Raw genomic sequence first — 18,560 nt, 5'->3', positions numbered from 1 at the left:
CCTGTGTCATGCCAACAGTAAAGCATCCTGAGACCATTCATGTGTGGGGTTGCTTCTGTTCCAAGGGAGTGGGCTCACTCACAATTTTGCCCAAAAACACAGCCATGAATAAAGAATGGTACCAAAACACCCTCCAACAGCAACTTCTTCCAACAATCCAACAACAGTTTGGTGAAGAACCATGCATTTTCCAGCACGATGGAGCACCGTGCCATAAGGCAAAAGTGACATTTTGGGTCCATGGCCTGGAAACTCCCCAGATCTTCAAACTTGTGGTTAATCCTCAAGAGGCGGGTGGACAAACAAAAACCCACTAATTCTGACAAACTCCAAGAAGTGATTATGAAAGAATGGGTTGCTATCAGTCAGGATTTGGCCCAGAAGTTGATTGAGAGCTTGCCCAGTCGAATTGCAGAGGTCCTGAAAAAGAAGGGCCAACAATGCAAATACTGACTTTGCATAAATGTCATGTAATTGTCGATAAAAGCCTTTGAAACGTATGAAGTGCTTGTAATTATATTTCAGTACATCACAGAAACAACTGAAACAAAAATCTAAAAGCAGTTTAGCAGCAAACTTTGTGAAAACTACGACTGTAGATTACCTATTTTCTCAATCAAGTATATATTCAGTATATATTAAATAAAGTATATATATGTGCATCATATATACACTACCAGTCAAAAGTTTTTGTACAGTAAGATTTTTTTTTGAAGAAGTCTCTTCTGCTCACCGAGCTTGCATTTATTTGATCCAAAACACAGCAGAAGCAGTAATATTGTGAAATATTTTTGACTATTAAAATAACAGTTTTCTATTTAAATATACTTTAAAATGTAATTTATTCCTGTGATTAAAGCTAAAATTTTAGCATCATTACTGCAGTCTTCAGTATCACATGATCCTTCAGAAATCATTCTGATATGCTGATTTGCTGTTTAAGAAACATTTGTTATTGAGTAAATTTTTTCAGGATTCTTTGGATTCTTTGATAAATAGAAAGATCCAAAGATCTTACTGATAAATGCTGATCCAAAGATGCTGATCCAAAGATCACAATTTATCTGAAATAAAAAGCTTTTGTAACATTATACACTATACCATTCAAAGCTTAGAGTCAGTTTTTTATTTTTTGGGGAAAGAAATTATAGAAATGAATACTTTTATTTAGCAAGGATGCTTTAAATTGATCAAAAGTGATGATAAAGACATTTATAATGTTACAAAAGATATATATATATTTTTTATTCATCAGAAAAACCTGAAAAGATTATTCTCAGCTGTTTTCAACATAATAATAATAATAATAATAATAATAATAATGTTTTTTGAGCAGCAAATTAGAATATTAGATTGATTTCTGAAGGATCATGTGACTGGAGTAATGATGCTAAAAAATCAGTTTTGAACTAAAATAAATTACATTTTAAAATATATTCAAATAGAAAACATTTGTTTTAAATAGTAAAATGTTTCAACATTTTACTGTTTTGCTGTAATTTGATTTTTTTTTTTAAATATTAATACTTTTATTTAGCAAGGACTCTTTCAAAAATTACAGAAAAAAAACATTTATAATTTTACAAAGATTTCTATTTTAAATAAATGCTGTTATTTTGAACCTTGAAAAAACATGCATCACTTTACTCATTATTAATAACAAGAAATCTATCAGATCAGCATATGATTTCTGAAGAATCACGTGACGCTGACAACTGCAGTAATGACTGCTAAAAAATAATTATATTTTAAAATATATTAAAATAGAAAGCAGTTGTAAAATGTAAACATTTTGTAAAATAGTTTTTCACAATATTACTGTTTTTAATGTATTCTGATGAAGAAAATGCAGCCTCAGTGGGCAAAGCTAGATATGTAATCATTTTATTTCGGTTTATTTCCAGCCTCCTTGTTAAAGGGCCTTAAACATGCCAACATAGTCTTGCTTCACGACATCATCCACACACGAGAGTCCCTAACCTTTGTCTTTGAGTATGTGGTGAGTTTAAGTTGCTGCCAGTCGCCTTCTAAAATTACTTTGTTTATTTTGTCTATCTGTCAATCATTTTTACAACTTTTTAATTCTCAGCAAACAGATTTGGCTCAATACATGATTCAGCATCCTGGCGGACTTCACTCGTACAACATCAGGGTAAACAAAGACGTGAATGCATAAAAAATACACAAGGTCAGAAATAATAAGCTGGCTTTCTCACGCTCAGTCTGTTCCTTCAGCTCTTCATGTTTCAGTTGCTGCGAGGATTGTCTTACATTCACAGCAGAAGAATTCTGCATCGAGACCTCAAACCTCAGAATTTGCTCATCAGTTATTTGGGGGAGCTCAAATTAGCCGATTTTGGTAGGTTTCACTTATGCAAACACTGACATGCTTACTAATATGCTCTGTCTAACTATGGTGGGCCTGTTATTTCTTTCAGGTCTGGCCCGATCTAAGTCTATACCGTGCCAAACGTACTCTGCCGAGGTCGTGACTTTATGGTACCGCCCGCCAGATGTTCTCATGGGCTCCACTGATTACTCCACAGCCCTGGACATCTGGTGAGTCCTTGTACACACACAAACACATACACTGAAAAATGCATAATAGTAAGAGCAAAAAGCGCAGCAACAAGTTAAAAATGTCCCCTTTCAACTTGGGTTAGCTCAGTGGTTTTCAATCCTGGTCCTGGGGACCCACTGCTCTGCACATTTTGTATGTATCCCTTATCTGACACACTCAGTTAAGTGTCACAGTCTTCCGCTGGTGTACCAGGGATGGCCACCAGAGGACATTGTGTTTATGTTTGAGCACATGGCTTGTAGTGTGTTTGTTTGTTGCCATGTGCTCCTGTCTGTTGTCGGACCCCGCCCATCTTGTTACCTTGTTATTGTTTCAGTGTTTCCACCTGTGTCTCCCTCATTACCTGTCCTATTTAGTCTCCCTGTGTTTGCTGTTCTGTGCTGGTTTGTTATACGTTTGACGCTAGTAGATGTAGATTTGTTTGTTACTGTTAGCTTGTTCTTGCTGTGCCCCATCCTGGCCAGCCTGTTCGTATTCCCCTTTGAGGTGATTTTTGTTGTTGTTTTGTTTTATTTTTCTAAATAAAGAGCCTATACTTACTGCATTTGAGTCCTCACCTCATCTCTCCAAACGCACCGTGACAGAACAAACCAGCCAAGATGAGGACTCAGCAGAGAAAAGGTTTGCATCGTTCACCCACCTCCAATGTTCACAGTCCTCTCTACGAACGCATGCTCCAGCTCGAAACCTTGAGATCCCTCCATCAATGGGGAAGGGATCTAAGGGAATTTGCCCTGGAATTCAGGAGTGCTGCAGAGGGGCTGGGCTACAATGACTCTGCTCTGAAAGACTTGTTAAATTATGCCCTTGATGAGCCCATTAGCCATTGGAGGATGTTAGGCTCAGAACACCTGTCGTTTGAGAGGTTTGTGGAGTACCTCGTCAGCAGTGGGAGGTACTCAGCACTGAAGGGAGAGGGGCTTTCTCATGGGGAGCCCCTTCACGAGACAGACTCTACTGTTCCCCTCGATGGGATGGCTGCCGTTCTGGAACTTCCTCGGGTTGTGCCAGCCGCTGCCAGTTTCTCGGGATCATTTTCTGGGCACCCCAGGCTGAGACGCAGTGTGGAGGATTCTCCACTTTTGTCGGTAAGAGCTGCAGCGTCCGCTCACGATGTTCCCGAGGCGGCGGCATCCGCTCACGATGTTCCCGAGGCGGCGGCATCCGCTCACGATGTTTCCGGGGCGGCGGCATCCGCTTACGATGTTTCCGGGGCGGCGGTGACAGCTCACGATGTTCCCGATGTGGAGGTATCCGCTCACGATGTTCCCGAGGCGGCGGCATCCGCTTACGATGTTTCCGGGGCGGCGGTGACAGCTCACGAAGTTCCCGAGGTGGCGGTGCCCGCTCACAATCCTCCTGAAGCCGCAGTAACTGGTCACGATGTCCTCGTACCGGTGTCCATGTACCTCGTACATGTTCCCGAGGTGTCGGGTCCCGCTCATGATCTCCCCGGGGCAGCGCCTGCTCCTGAACTCTGCCCTGTCCCTCCCTGGTCATCTGCCAGGGTTCCGGAGCCTCCCGATCCCCCCTGGCTTAACCCACCCTGGCCTGTTTTCCTGGTTTCGACTCTGACCCACCATCCCTCCCCCTGTTCCGCCTCCTCTCCACCTCCCTCCTGGACTCTTGTTTTGTGCCTCGGACTCTGGCGCGTCTGGAATCCGCTCCTTAGGGAGGGGGTTCTGTCACAGTCTTCCGCTGGTGTACCAGGGATGGCCACCAGAGGACATTGTGTTTATGTTTGAGCACATGGCTTGTAGTGTGTTTGTTTGTTGCCATGTGCTCCTGTCTGTTGTCGGACCCCGCCCATCTTGTTACCTTGTTATTGTTTCAGTGTTTCCACCTGTGTCTCCCTCATTACCTGTCCTATTTAGTCTCCCTGTGTTTGCTGTTCTGTGCTGGTTTGTTATACGTTTGACGCTAGTAGATGTAGATTTGTTTGTTACTGTTAGCTTGTTCTTGCTGTGCCCCATCCTGGCCAGCCTGTTCGTATTCCCCCTTGAGGTGATTTTTGTTGTTTTGTTTTCTTTTTCTAAATAAAGAGCCTATACTTACTGCATTTGAGTCCTCACCTCATCTCTCCAAACGGACCGTGACATCAAGTACATGGATCTCTCTCCTAATGAACTGATGGTCTGTATCAGGTGTGTTAAATAAGAGAGACACACAAAATGTGCAGAGCAGTGGGTCCCCAGGACCAGGATTGAAAACCACTGGGTTAGTTTACCCAAAATTAAAATTTTGTCATTAAAGGGATAGTTCAATCAAAAATGAAAATTTGATGTTTATCTGCTTACCCCCTGGGCATCCAAGATGTAGGTGACTTTGTTTTTTTCAGTAGAACACAAAGATTTTTTTTTTTAACTCAAACCGTTGCAGTCTGTTAGTCATATAATGGCAGTGAATGGGCACCAAACCTATAAAAGTAAATTACACCCTGTGGCTCATGACAATACATTGATGTCCTAAGACACGAAACGATCAGTTTTGGCGAGAAACTGAACAGTATTTATATCATTATTTACATATATACAGCAATATCTAACTGTCCGGGGCACGTGCTCAGGAAAAATGATTGCTGCAGACCCTGCACACTCTTACTAAGTGTATGGGTGTGTTAATTTCCAGCCGTAGAGCAAGCAACCATAAATTCAAGCGATCAGGCTCAGAAGTTGGGAATTGGTGAACAGTCAACAGTTCTGGATGAGTTTGCGCAAGCAAACGTAATCTTTTTAGCTTTAAATCGGTTTGAACAATCAGGATAAACGCAAGTAATTACCATTTTGAATACCCGCTATACCCACAATCTTTGTGCACTGTGTAAACAATGAGTGTTGTATACATGCGACAGATGGCTTCCTGCGTTTGCGTATACTACGCCAGAGCGCGTACACATATAACGCACCGGATGCTGAGCACGCACTCTGGACAGTTGGATATTGCTGTATATCAGAGGTAAAAATGATATAAATACTGTTCAGTTTCGTGTCTTAGGACATCAATGTATCGTCACGAGCTGCAGGGTGTAATTTGGATTTGTCTGTGCATGTTTTGTTTTTTTTACTTTTAAAGGTTTGGTGCCCATTCGCTGCCATTATATGACTAACAGACTGCAAAAATCTTTGTTTGTGTTTTACTGAAGAAACAAAGTCACCTACATCTTGGATGCCCTGGGGGTAAGCAGATAAACATAAAATTTTCATTTTTGGCTGAACTATCCCTTTAATTACTCACCCTCATGTTGTTCCAAACCTGTAAGACCTTTGTTCATCTTCAGAACACAAATTAAGCTATTTTTGATCAAATCTGAGAGCTTTCTGACCCTGCATATACAGCAATGTAACTACCACGTTCAAGGCCCAAAAAGTTACAGTTGAGGTCAAAAGTTTACACCCCCCTTTCAGAATCATTAAAAATGTTAATTATTTTATCACGGGATCATACAAAATGCATGTTATTGTTTATTTAGTACTGACCTGAATTAGATATTTCACATAAAATATGTTTACATATAGTCCACAAGAGAAAATAATAGTTGAATTTATAAAAATGACCCCGTTCTAAAGTTTACAGGCCCTTGATTCTTAATACTGTGTTGTTACCTGAATGATCCACAGCTGTGTTTTTTTGTTTAGTGATAGTTGTTCATGAGTCCCTTGTTTGTCCTGAACAGTTAAACTGCCTGCTGTTCTTCAGAAAAATCCTTCAGGTCCCACAAACTCTTTGGTTTTCCAGCATTTTTGTGTATTTGAACCCTTTCCAACAATGACTGATTTTGAGATCCATATATTCACACTGAGGACAACTGAGGGACTCATATGCAACTATTACAGAAGGTTCAAACAGTCATTAATGCTCCAGAAGGAAACATGATGCATTAAGAGCCAGAGGTGAAAACTTTTGAATTTGAAGATCAGGGTAAATTTAACTTATTTTGTCAGTATGTAAACTTTTGAACCGGTTCATTTGTATAAATTCAACTGTTATTTTCTCTTCTGGACTATATGTAAACATATTTTATGTGAAATATCTTACTCAGGTCAGTACTAAATAAACAGTAACATGCATTTTGTATGATCTGTCTTATTTATTCTGAAAGGGGATGTAAACTTTTGACTTCAGACGTAGTAAGGACATTGAATATGAATATATGCTTGTGTTTAGGGGAGCCGGCTGCATTTTTATCGAGATGCTACAGGGGTCACCAGCGTTTCCTGGAGTAGCTGATGTCTTTGAGCAGCTGCTGAAGATTTGGGCAGTGAGTCTGTTTGTGAGAATGTACTAGATTTGTGTGAAATTTCCCTTCTATCCATTTATTTATTCTCCTCTTCTTTCCTTCTGAGGTCCTCGGGGTCCCAACTGAGGAGAGCTGGCCAGGTGTCAGTGATCTGCCAAACTATAAACCAGGTGTGTGCAAAATCCTTCTTTCATCTGTCTCTGTACTATAATCTCACAGATGTGTCCGCTATGAGAGGTGATTTCCTGCCTCGGCAGAGATTTTTCTCAGTCATTAAATGCATGTGTCTGTGTTGGTTACATAAAAATGTACTTAATGTGTTAACATCTGAATCAAAGAAAAGAAATGTTTTAAAATGATTGAATAAACTTGACTAAATTATGTTACAGCAATTAAAGTAATTTTAGGGCTTGGATCAAGAAGAAATATGTCCTTAAAGGGGTTAGTTCACCCAGAAATTAAATTCTGTCATTATTTACTTACTCTCATGTTGTTCCAAACCTGTATGACTTACTTCCTTGTGTGGAACACAAAATATGTTTTGAATTATGTTGTTATTCATTGATAATCTTCCCCTAAATCATAGCTCTCAAATCTTATTCACACACGCACATATTTAGACTTGCCAAATGCAGATGCATCTTGCAAATCATCAAAGCAATTCATTCTTGCGTGTCTCATCTCATATGGTCTCTAAAATATAGCCACAAATCATACAGGGAATTATTATAGTTCCTTTTTAGGGCAGTGGTTCTCAAACATTCTCAATCCAAGACCTCTCATTGACAGCAACAACATTCAAAGGCCACATGACTTTTCCACTTGTGCATGATTACAAGATAAGGATTTTGATTTAGATTTGAGCTTGAATCTAGAAAAAAAGTAAATTAATTATATGAATGCCAATGGAGTTTTTTAATTTCCAGGTTTAGAAATTACACTCAGTTTCCTAATAGTTTACTCACTTCAAGATGTTCATGTCTTTCTTTCTTCAGTCAAAAAGAAATTAAGTTTTTTTTAAGGGAAAGCATTCCAGGATTTTTCTCCATATAGTGGACTTCAATGTTGCCATTTTCTAGAAAATATTTATATATTAAATATTTAATACTGATAAATCATTAATTACTCACTCTCATGTTGCTACAAACCCGTAAGACATTATTTGTTTATCTTCAGAAAACAAATTAAACTATTTTTGATCAAATCTGAGAGCTTTCTGACCCTGCACAGACAGCAATGTAACTACCACGTTCAAGGCCCGGAAAGGTACAGTTGAGGTCAAAAGTTTACATCCCCCTTTCAGAATCATTGAAAATTACAATTATTTTACTAAAACAAGAGGGATCATACGTAATGCATGTTATTGTTTATTTAGTACTGACCTGAGTTCAATATTTCACATAAAAAATGTTTACATATAGTCAGTTTCAAAAGTTTACATCCCCTTGATTCTTAATACTGTGTTGTTACCTGAATGATCCACAGCTGTGTTTTTTGTTTAGAGATAGTTGTTCATGAGTCCCTTGTTTGTCCTGAACAGTTAAACTGCCTGCTGTTTTTCAGAAAAAATCCTTCAGGTCCCACAAATTCGTTGGTTTTTCAGCATTTTGTGTATTTGAACCCTTTCCAACAATGACTGTATGATTTTGAGATGCATCTTTTCACACTGAGGACAACTGAGGGACTCATATGCAACTATTACAGAAGGTTCAAACGCTCGCTGAAGCTCCAGAAGGAAAAACCATGCACTTAGAGCCAAGGGGTGAAAACTTTTGAAAAGAATAAAGATTTTTTTTTTAAACTTACTTTTTAACCACAAATGCTCATCTAGTTATTTTTAAACATCCAGTAAATACACATGTACCCATAAAATAAAAATTAGAACAGCACATAGACACCGTCATCTGTATGCACTGTGTGTGTGCTTGGCAATGTGTGGGTGTAAACTTGTTGCCAAGGGCCTGTCGTTTTAATAACATGCAGTCATACAAACAGAAAATGGCTAGAGCAAATTCACAACGTTGTGCTGAAGCTGTGTTTCCAGTATAAATCATTTTGTGTGTATAGGTGTTCTGTTAGCGGTTGTGTTGGCCATGAGTTGACTTGACACCTTTGAGTCAGACACAAACACACACCTTCACACACTCTTGCAGGAAGGGGGTTGATGTCTTTCCATTGCAGTCCTGGAAATACAGTGCAGACTCATTACACAGGTGCACAAATGAGCAATGTGAGGTGGCTTTGGGAAGTATGCCTCATTTAGAGTGTGTGGGTACTGATGGAGATGGTGTGTGTGCTAGGTAAACTGCTGGCAGGCCTTGCCTGCTGTGTTTCTCCATGAATTTAGGTTTACCCAAGCCCCAGGCTGCTCTGTATGTGTGTGTACTGTGTGTTGGAAAGAAGCTACCTGAACACGCTGTGGTCTCTCAGGTATATCCAGGTGTGCTGAAGCGTAAGTGTGGCCTCAGGTTTCAGCCAAGAATGACCGGGTGGCCCGTGACCACAGACGCTGACAGAAGGACACTCATAATAAAGTTTTTTCAAACGATCTTTATAGCAAGAACCATTTTTACTTTTATAGGGTTCTTTATAGTGGTTAGAATTTTTCTTTGGATGTTAATCAAAGTTCTTAAATTGGTAGCTTACCTCACTGTCTCAAACTAAATGCATATATGTGACCCTGGATCACAAAACTAGTCTTAAGTAGCACGGTTATATTTGTAGCAATAGCCAACAATACATTGTATTGGTCAAAATTATTATTTTTCTTTTATGCCAAAATTCATTAGGATATTAAGTAAAGATAATGCGCCATGAAGATATTTTGTATGTTTCCTACCATAAATATATTAAAACTTAATTTCTTATTAGTAATATGCATTGCTAAAAACTTAATTTAAACAGCTTTAAAGGTGATTTTCTCAATATTTTGATTGTTTTGCACCCTCAGATTCCAGATTTTCAAATAGCTGTATCTCACCCAAATATAGTTCTGTCCTAAAAGTTTTTAAATGGACCCTTATGACTGGTTTTGTGGTCCTGGGTCACATACGGTATAGTAGTTATTCTAACAGGAGTAGAAGGGCTGTTTTTCATAAATTAATTGTATTCTGAAGCACAGTATAAAAAGAGATGTGATCAAAATTAGAGAACGCTTACAGATACCTTCAAGTTATTGGTGTTAATCTGGCACCTGGTGCTAATTTCCTTAATCATATGACAAACTCTATTAAACCGGCAGCATTCCTCCCATTTTCACTGAGACTGCAAGATGGCGGGCCGCTCTAAGGTGACTGAGACCCTGCAACAGGAGGTTGTCCAGATGAAGGCCAAAGGGATGACCCTTTCAGCTATTGCAAGAGAAGTTGGTCATTCCAAATCTGTGATTTCTCAAATAGTGTAGGTTTACAATGACACCAATTCATTCAAGTCCCCCAAAAAGACTGGTCATCCACAAAAGGCAAAAGCACAAGAAGACAGGATAATGCAGAGACTCTCAATGGGGAATCGGTTCAACACTGCAGCTGGAATTGCTTGCTGAACAGGATTTTGAAAGCTGAAAAGATTTGTCTCGGGACGTTAGAGAAGTCAGACTGAAAGCACTCTCTGCAGTGAGCAAACCTCTCATCGGCAGAAAGAATCAAAAGGCTAAGCTCACTTTTGCTGAGGAGCATGGAGAAGAAAACTGGTCCAAAGTTCACTTTAGTGTTGAGAGCAAGTTTTGTTCGGCGTCAAACTGAGGAAAGACTGAAGCCCAAGTGTGTAAAGAAGTCATTTAAAGGTGGAGGAGGATGTGTTATGGTTTGAGGGATGTTTTCTGCAGGAGGAATCGGGCCTCTTATACAACTACATGGCAGGGTGAATGCAAATGTTTATCAGAACCTCCTTCCCTGCAAGCATCTTCCAATCAGCCTGCAATTTTCATCCAAGACAATGCTCCAGTCACACTGCAAAACGAGTAAACCAGTTCCTTGAAGCCGAGAACAATGAAATAATGAAATGGCTGGGCCAGAGTCCTGATCTAAGCCCAACTGAAAATCTTTGGCAATGAAGTTATGACTAAGAGACCCACTACAGTTACCAAACTATGGATAAGAGTGGACCAAGATCACACCAACGCAGTTGGAGAAAGCAGTGATGTCCTGCAGCTGCAGATGTGCTGAAGTCATTCAAAGCAAGGGCCTCAACACTTCCTACTAATTTCAGACAGCTGTAATTCTCCAAAATTTTAGTTGTAAAATTCTTTCATGCTACAGTGGTTGCTCTTTGTAATTTTGATAACTGCGTTTCACGCAAAATAAAGGTTATTTGTTTAAATGCCTTGGATATTTTGTTAAACATTTTATAGATTTTTCTCTAATTTTGATCTTTACTATATATGTGTATGAATTAAGCTTTAATTTTTTATTTTAGTTTTAGTAATTTTAGTACTTCATCTTACTTTATTTCAGTTAGTTGACAAGACAACATTTTATTATTATTTTTATTTCAATTAACTAAGTTATAATACTATTTTTTAGGTTTTAGTTCAAATTAACAACACTGTACAAAAGACGTAATTCATCAGAATGGTCATGCTGCTATTTTCCATGTAACAAAAGCATACATTGATCATGGACTGTCATCTCCGAAAAAAAATTACAAAATCCCCATAAAAGTGGCATTCAAAGCCCTTAAAATTGAAATAAAAACAGGTCCTTTCTGATGTATTGTGATTAGTTAACTCTTATTCCTGGGCTGGAATCATGTAGAGCCCTTTGAAGCTGCAATTTGGACCTTCAATCCGTTGATCCCCATTGAAATCCACTATATGGAAAAAAATTCTGGAATATTTTCCTCAAAAATCTTCTTTTCTTTTTGACTGAAGAAAGAAAGACATGGCCATCTTGGATGAAATGACGTAAATCATTAGGAAATTTTAATTCTGGAGTGAACTAATTCTTTAATAATGCTCCTTTTTAAGCTTGGAACCCCTAGTTATGCAAAAGAGCAACGTGAACATTCTACTAAACTTCTCTTTTCCTGCTCCACAGAAGATACAAGTTTGGAACAACACAAATAGTAGATAATGAAGGCTGTCATTGATAGTCTTGTGGCTCGTTGTCTTGACGTGCTCTGAGTGAAGATACCTGATCAGAGCGGGATGTTCTGGTGGTCTGTTAACTAAAAGAGGTCTCTTTGTGTTTGTGTAGAGTGGTTCCTGCCCTGCAAGCCCAAGCAATTTCGAGATGTCTGGAAAAGGTAAGACCAGTTCATGCGTGCATGCTCGTGTGCATATGTGTGTGTGTGTTTTGGGAACAGAAGGGTTTTTGTATAGCGGTCCTCATCTCCCTTCCACCACCCCCACCTCTAATGGATGTCTGACCCATAGCTCTCTCTATGTGTGTGTGTGTGTGTGTGTGTGTGTGTGTGTGTGTGTACACTGGCTCAGACTCGCTCAGTTACCTTATAAGACGGAGGATCTGGCCCAGCAGATGCTGATGATGAATCCAAAGGACAGGATTTCAGCCCAGGATGCATTGCTACACCCATATTTCAACACTCTTCCACCTCCGTTAATGCATCTAAGGGACAGTAAGTGCTGGAGATTTTCACTATACGAGCGGAATGCACGCAATTCCAGCTTCAAAGGTTAATCCGGTCCCATTTCTGAAAAGATCAAAGTTAAATCCCTCTTAGTTACTGTCAAAACTGGCAACCCTTTCAACGCCGACTCGATGAAAAGAGATTATGCAATCTTAGAAACGTCTTTTTCCTCCTGTCTCATTTCTCATTCTCTAACCTTCTCTTTCTCTGTCAGCTGTGTCCATCTTTAAGGTGCCGGGCGTCAGGTTAGAGACTGAAGCAAGGGATATCTTCAGCCCCAGCAGACGAATAAAATCGCCTCTTGCTCCGCTGGCCAAGTGCTGGTGAAAGACCCACCTTTGTAAATAGTTGGTGTGCTTATAAAACCAAAAATACACCAGCATGAGTAAATGTGACACTGTTGCAGCATGACGGTCAGTTTGTATGTTGTCTATTCAGATCGGAATCAAAAATATTTATCAAAGATAATCAGATTCTCTTTCGTAAGATTCATGTTTTTACATTTTGGAACGGTATTACCTAAAAATGTTTTACAGTTAATACATACAGTTGAGGTCAAAAGTTTAAATACACCTTGCAGGATCTGCAAAATGTAAATTATTTGATCAAAATAAAAGAGATGCATGTTACTTTTTATTTAATACTGACCTGATTAAGATATTTCACATAAAAGATGTTTACATACAGTCCACAAAAAAAAAAGTTGAATTTATAAAAATTACCCTGTTCAAAAGTTTACATACACTTGATTTTTAAAGGATCAATCCACTTTTTTTGGAAATAGGCTCATTCTCCAACTCCCCCTGAGTTAATAAGTTGAGTTTTACCGTTTTGAAATCCATTCAGCCGTTCTCCTGTTCTGGCGATATCACTTTTAGCATAGCTTAGCATAGATCATTGAATCCTATTAGACCAATAGCATCGAGTTCAAAAATGACCAACGAGTTTTTTGACCAAACTTCCTTGACTATTACGCCGGAATGGAAGTGTAGTTCCTAATCTTATCGGCCTAGAAAATCGCAGCTTTACATTTTCTGCCGGTATTAGTACACAATATCACTACAGAAGAGTCAAGTTTTAAATGGGACAAATATCGAAACTCGTTTCATTTTTGAACGTGATGCTATTGGTCTAATAGGATTCAATGATCTATGCTAAGCTATGCTAAAAGTGATATCGCCAGAACAGGAGAACGGCTGAATGGATTTCAAAATGGTAAAACTCAACTTATTAACTCGGGGGGAGTTGGAGAATGAGCGGAAGTGGAGTGTTCCTTTAATACTGTGTTGTTACCTGAATGATCCACAGCTGTTTTTGTTTAGTTATAGTGATTCATGAGTCCCTTGTTTGTCCTGAACAGTTAAACTGCTGTTCTTCAGAAAAATCTTTCAGGTCCCACAAATTCTTTGATTTTCAGCATATTTGTGTATTTGAACCCTTTCCAACCATGACTATATGATTTTGAGACCCATCTTTTCACACTGAGGACAACTGTGGGACTCATATGCAACTATTACAGAAGGTTCAAATGCTCACTGATGCTCCAGAAGAAAAAAAAAACAATGCATTAAGAGCCAGAGGATGAAAACTTTTGAACAAAATGAAGATGTGTAGATTTTTCTAATTTTGCCTAAATATCCTATTTTTTTCTTCTTTTTTGTACTGCCCTTCAGAAGCTACAGAAGATGCTTACATGTTTTCCAGAAAACAAAATAAGTCAAATTTACCTTGATTTTCAAATTCAAAAGTTTTCACCCTTCAGTTTTCAGCTCTTAATGCATCGTGTTTTCTTATGGAGCATCAGTGAGCATTTGAACGTTAAAAAAGGGTTTAAATACACAAAAATGCTGAAAAACAAAAAATTTGTGAGACCTAAAAGAATTTTTCTGAAGAACAGTGGGCAGTTTAACTCAGGACAAACAAGGGACGCATGAACAACTATCAGTAAAAAAAACACAGCTGTGGATCATTCAGGTAACAGCATAGTATTAAGAATCAAGTGTATGTTAACTTTTAAATGGGGTGACTTTTATAAACTCAACTATTATTTTCTCTTGTGGACTTTATGTAAACATCTTTTATGTGAAATATCTTATTCAGGTCAGGACTAAATAAAAAATAACATGCATTTTGTATGATCCCTCTTATGTTAGTAAAATAATTAACGTTTTGCAGATTCTGCAAGGTGTATGTAAATTTTTGAACCCAACAGTACATTTTAAATTTTGAGATCCATATCTACCTGATTTTTTTAACATAAGAGCGCATGCGGCCAATTGTACCTTGAATGTGTGAGGCTTCTATTGTCATTTTAGCTGTATACAAAGATAGTTCTTTATGCTGCTTGATATTGATTTATATCATAATCATAAACATACCAGCTTGTAGCACAGTTTTACCATTTACTGCTTATTCTTTTAGTAATTTACCTGGAGCAGCTAATGAATCAGAAGTCTCGCATATTCACAAAAAATAAGAGAGGATCACATATGTCTGCTTTCCTGCCTCTCTGCAAACTGATGTCCAGAGACTGTTTACAGCACACTTTCATTGTGAATAAGTTTAAATCAAATGCACTTATTAATTTTATATGTAATTTAGTTTTTGTATATATTGCAGAAAAGAGATAGAATGTTTGAGAGAGATGATTTGGGAATATGATATGAAAATATGTGGAAGAATATACCTACTAATATTTCAAAGCTCTATTGTGTAGTGTGCAGGTGAAAAAATGACTTGTATGCATTCATAAAACACACCTGGAGAGAGTCTCACCTGAAATTACCTGTTTTTGTACAGTACATACTCATATTTCTTCTGTACACTGATGGCCACTGTGTCGAAACATGTTCAGAACTGTTTTTAGCTGTGTTTGTATCAAGTTCATAATTAATAGTTTTAGTATCTTTACATTTTTTACATATTAGCTTATGTCTGTATGTGATGCTGAGATTCAAACATGTGCTGCTTCTCAGTCAGTGTACTAAAGGAGAGATGTACAGCAATATTAGTCACAAACATTTAAAAAAGTTTCAAATAATAGAAACAATCACATTGCCAGTCACTCAATGCTGATGTCAAAAATGGATGTGCTTGAGTGCATCCACACACTTCAACACAATGCAATACTGTGATAACTGTGTATGTGGTCATACAATTGTATACAATCCCACTGTCTTGACTTCTGAATAAATATTGCAAAAATAACACCAGTAAATAACCATGTGTCTTTAGATTATGTGTGGTAATAGAAATGTTTTCTAAAGACTCCTACACTTTTTATTCTGTTCATAGTACAGTTGATGTCAAAAGTTTATATACACTTTGCAGAATCTGCAAAATGCTAATTATTTGACCAAAATAAGAGGGATCATACAAAACGCATGTTATTTTTTTAATACTATATTGTTACCTGAATGATCCACAGCTGTGGATTTTTTTTTTTTTTCAGTGATAGTTGTTCATGAGTCCCTTGTTTGTCCTGAACAGTTGCTGTTCTTCAGAAAAATCCTCCAGGTCCCACAAATTCTTTAGTTTTTCTGCATGTTTGTGTATTTGAACTCCTTCCAACAATGACTGTATGATTTTGAGATCCATCTTTTCACATTGAGAACAGCTGTGGGACTCATATGCAACTATTACAGAAGGTTCAAACGCTCACTTATGCTCCAGAAGAAAACACAACGCATTAAGAGCGGGGGGTGTGAACTTTTGAACGGAATGATTTTTGTGCATTTTTTAAAATTTTGCCTGAGTATCATATTATTTTCATTTAGTACTGCCTCTCAGAAGCTACAGAAGATACTTCCATGTTTCCCAGAAGACAAAATAAGTTACATTTTCCCTGATTCAAATTCAAAAAGTTTTCACTCCCCGGCTCTTAATGCATCGTTTTATCTTTTGAAGCATCAGTGAGCGTTTGAACCTTCTGTAATAGTTGCATATGAGTCCCTCAGTTGTCCTCAGTGTGAAAAGATGGGTCTCAAAATCATAGTCATTGTTGGAAAGGGTTCAAATACACAAAATGCTGAAAAACCAAAGAATTTGTGGGATCTGAAGGATTTTTCTGAAGAACAGCTGTTCAGTGACAAACAAGTGACTCATGAACAACTATCACTCAATAAAAAACTCTGTGGATCATTCAGGTACAACACAGTAGTTAAGAATCAAGTGTATGCAAACTTGAACAAGGTCATTTTTATAAATTCAACTAATATTTCTCTTGTGGACTATATTTACACATCTTTTATGTAAAATATCTTATTCAAGTCAGTAATAAATCAAAAATAACATGCATTTTGACTTAAACTGTTCATAGAACACTCAATGGAGGGTAAAAATGTTCATATATTTGACTCTTTTGTTATATTTTTATATTTTTACAGTGTAACTGGGTCTGATTCTATTGACATGTAGCTCATAAATCCACACTTATTACATGGACATTTCCGTCTCACTCAATCTAGAGTCTCAGCCAAATTTTTGACTTAGCATGCTCCACTTATTTTGGCCAATTACCGCCCATTTAGACAGCAAGATACCGCCCGACCAACCACAGTTTTTGTTTTTATGGCTGAATCTGAAATCGATTATACAACAAATAATGAATGTTCCGGTTCCTCAGCCACTATGCTAACCATCCATTAAACACAATCCAGATGGAGGGACTTCAAAAAAAAAAAAAAAAAAATTGATGGAAAACACGTGACCAGATAATACAGAAAAAAAACGTTTGGGACAAATAAGGAGTACTTTTCATTGGGTTGGATCAGGTGAGTTGTATAACTTCTAACGTTAGAGTTTTATAAGAAGACGGTACAGAGGGTAACAACTTCCTGTCATGTTATGAAACTATGAATGGGAAACAATGTACCAACAAGCTCTCAGAGATCGAATTTCATTTCAACCTGAAGGGGTTTACACACACACACACACACACACACACACACACACACACACACACACACACACACACACACACACACACACACACACACACACACAAGAGGAAAGATCAAACCTCTGTCTTTCTTTCCTTCCTCCAGTCTTTTTCCATTTTTCGCTCCTGCAGTTCCTGTACCAGCCATGAGAGGGCGAGCTCCTTCGCACAAATGCACTCGACAAGAGCAAGACTCTCGAACAGAGAAGACCGGGGCTAGTTGTCACAGGAGTTTTAATAACTTTAAGGTTTTGACTTAAAAATGTTAAATTTGTACACGCTAATTTTGTATGTTGGTTGCAAACATCTCATAGAAATAACAGCACGGCAAGTATAATGAATTGGCTACTCCAAAAGGTAAATAAACGAACCCAAACACCACACTCGATAAATTCAGGCACATAACCACCATATAATATAATTTTTGTATTTGTTTTGTTTATTCAGTACTATTCTACATTTCTTTCATGTTTAAATTGCTTTGAGTAGCCTTTAAATGATATTGTTAAACTCTGTTTAGTGTGAAAATATGCCTTTAGCACTGTATGTTGTCACAACCCTGCTGAAAAAAACAGCATATGCTGGTTAGGTATGTTTTGGTGCTGGGATGCTGGTTTTAGCTGGTTTATGCTGGTCCTAAGCAGCTAGGACCAGCTAAGGACCAGCATTAACCATGCAGCAAAGGACCAGCATAAACCAGCTAAAACCAGCATCCCAGCACCAAAACCTAACCAGCATATGCTGTTTTTTTTCAGCAGGGAAAAGGTCAATATGTTAATATTTTCAGTTAACTGTATGTTTTAGAATATAAACAGAAATATTCAGTCGCTTTTTTGCTAGGATTATTAGGTAAATAACCCATCATGAGAATATTCACCTAGGTAAAAACAGTAGGAGCCAGCCTCAGACTTCTCTGCAGACATTTTAGCGTCCTACACCTTCTCCCTAAAGCTGATTTCAGCAAGTCTGTGAAATGTGTGTGTTGGTTTCCGTCACGGGAGTCAGTGGGTGGAGAGAGTTTTGACGGAGTGACTCAAGGCCATGAAATGAAAAGCTGAAAGCTCAGATGGTCTCTCTCAGTATGTATTTTCCAAGGCTTAAGTCCCTCAGATGTGGTCTTGTTAACGTTACTGCAGCGCCAGCAAGGTTTTATATGGGTTTATGATATTAATTAATGTCAAAGCACAAGGTCATAAGACTGCCGTTAGGTAAAGTAG

General features: G+C 38.1%; 1 protein-coding gene across 2 annotated transcripts in view; it reads left to right on the top strand.

The window, feature by feature from the left end:
- The window catches only part of cdk15 (cyclin-dependent kinase 15), a 40,027-nt gene extending 24,414 nt beyond the window's left edge, over positions 1-15,613 (top strand). For both annotated transcript variants that reach the window (XM_073852381.1, XM_073852380.1), the window contains 9 exons: positions 1,905-1,999; positions 2,090-2,152; positions 2,236-2,359; positions 2,439-2,559; positions 6,746-6,839; positions 6,925-6,988; positions 12,011-12,059; positions 12,250-12,392; positions 12,619-15,613. In XM_073852381.1, the coding sequence (XP_073708482.1) occupies positions 1,905-1,999; positions 2,090-2,152; positions 2,236-2,359; positions 2,439-2,559; positions 6,746-6,839; positions 6,925-6,988; positions 12,011-12,059; positions 12,250-12,392; positions 12,619-12,731 (866 nt within the window). In that variant the 3' untranslated portion in view covers positions 12,732-15,613. The remainder of the gene's footprint in view (positions 1-1,904; positions 2,000-2,089; positions 2,153-2,235; positions 2,360-2,438; positions 2,560-6,745; positions 6,840-6,924; positions 6,989-12,010; positions 12,060-12,249; positions 12,393-12,618) is intronic.
- The last annotated feature ends 2,947 nt before the right edge of the window (positions 15,614-18,560 follow it).

Source organism: Garra rufa, chromosome 12 (genome assembly GCF_049309525.1).
Source record: "Garra rufa chromosome 12, GarRuf1.0, whole genome shotgun sequence".
NCBI lineage: Eukaryota > Metazoa > Chordata > Actinopteri > Cypriniformes > Cyprinidae > Garra > Garra rufa.
Note: the sequence above shows the minus strand (reverse complement) of the source record. Positions and strands in the feature narration are given on the sequence as shown.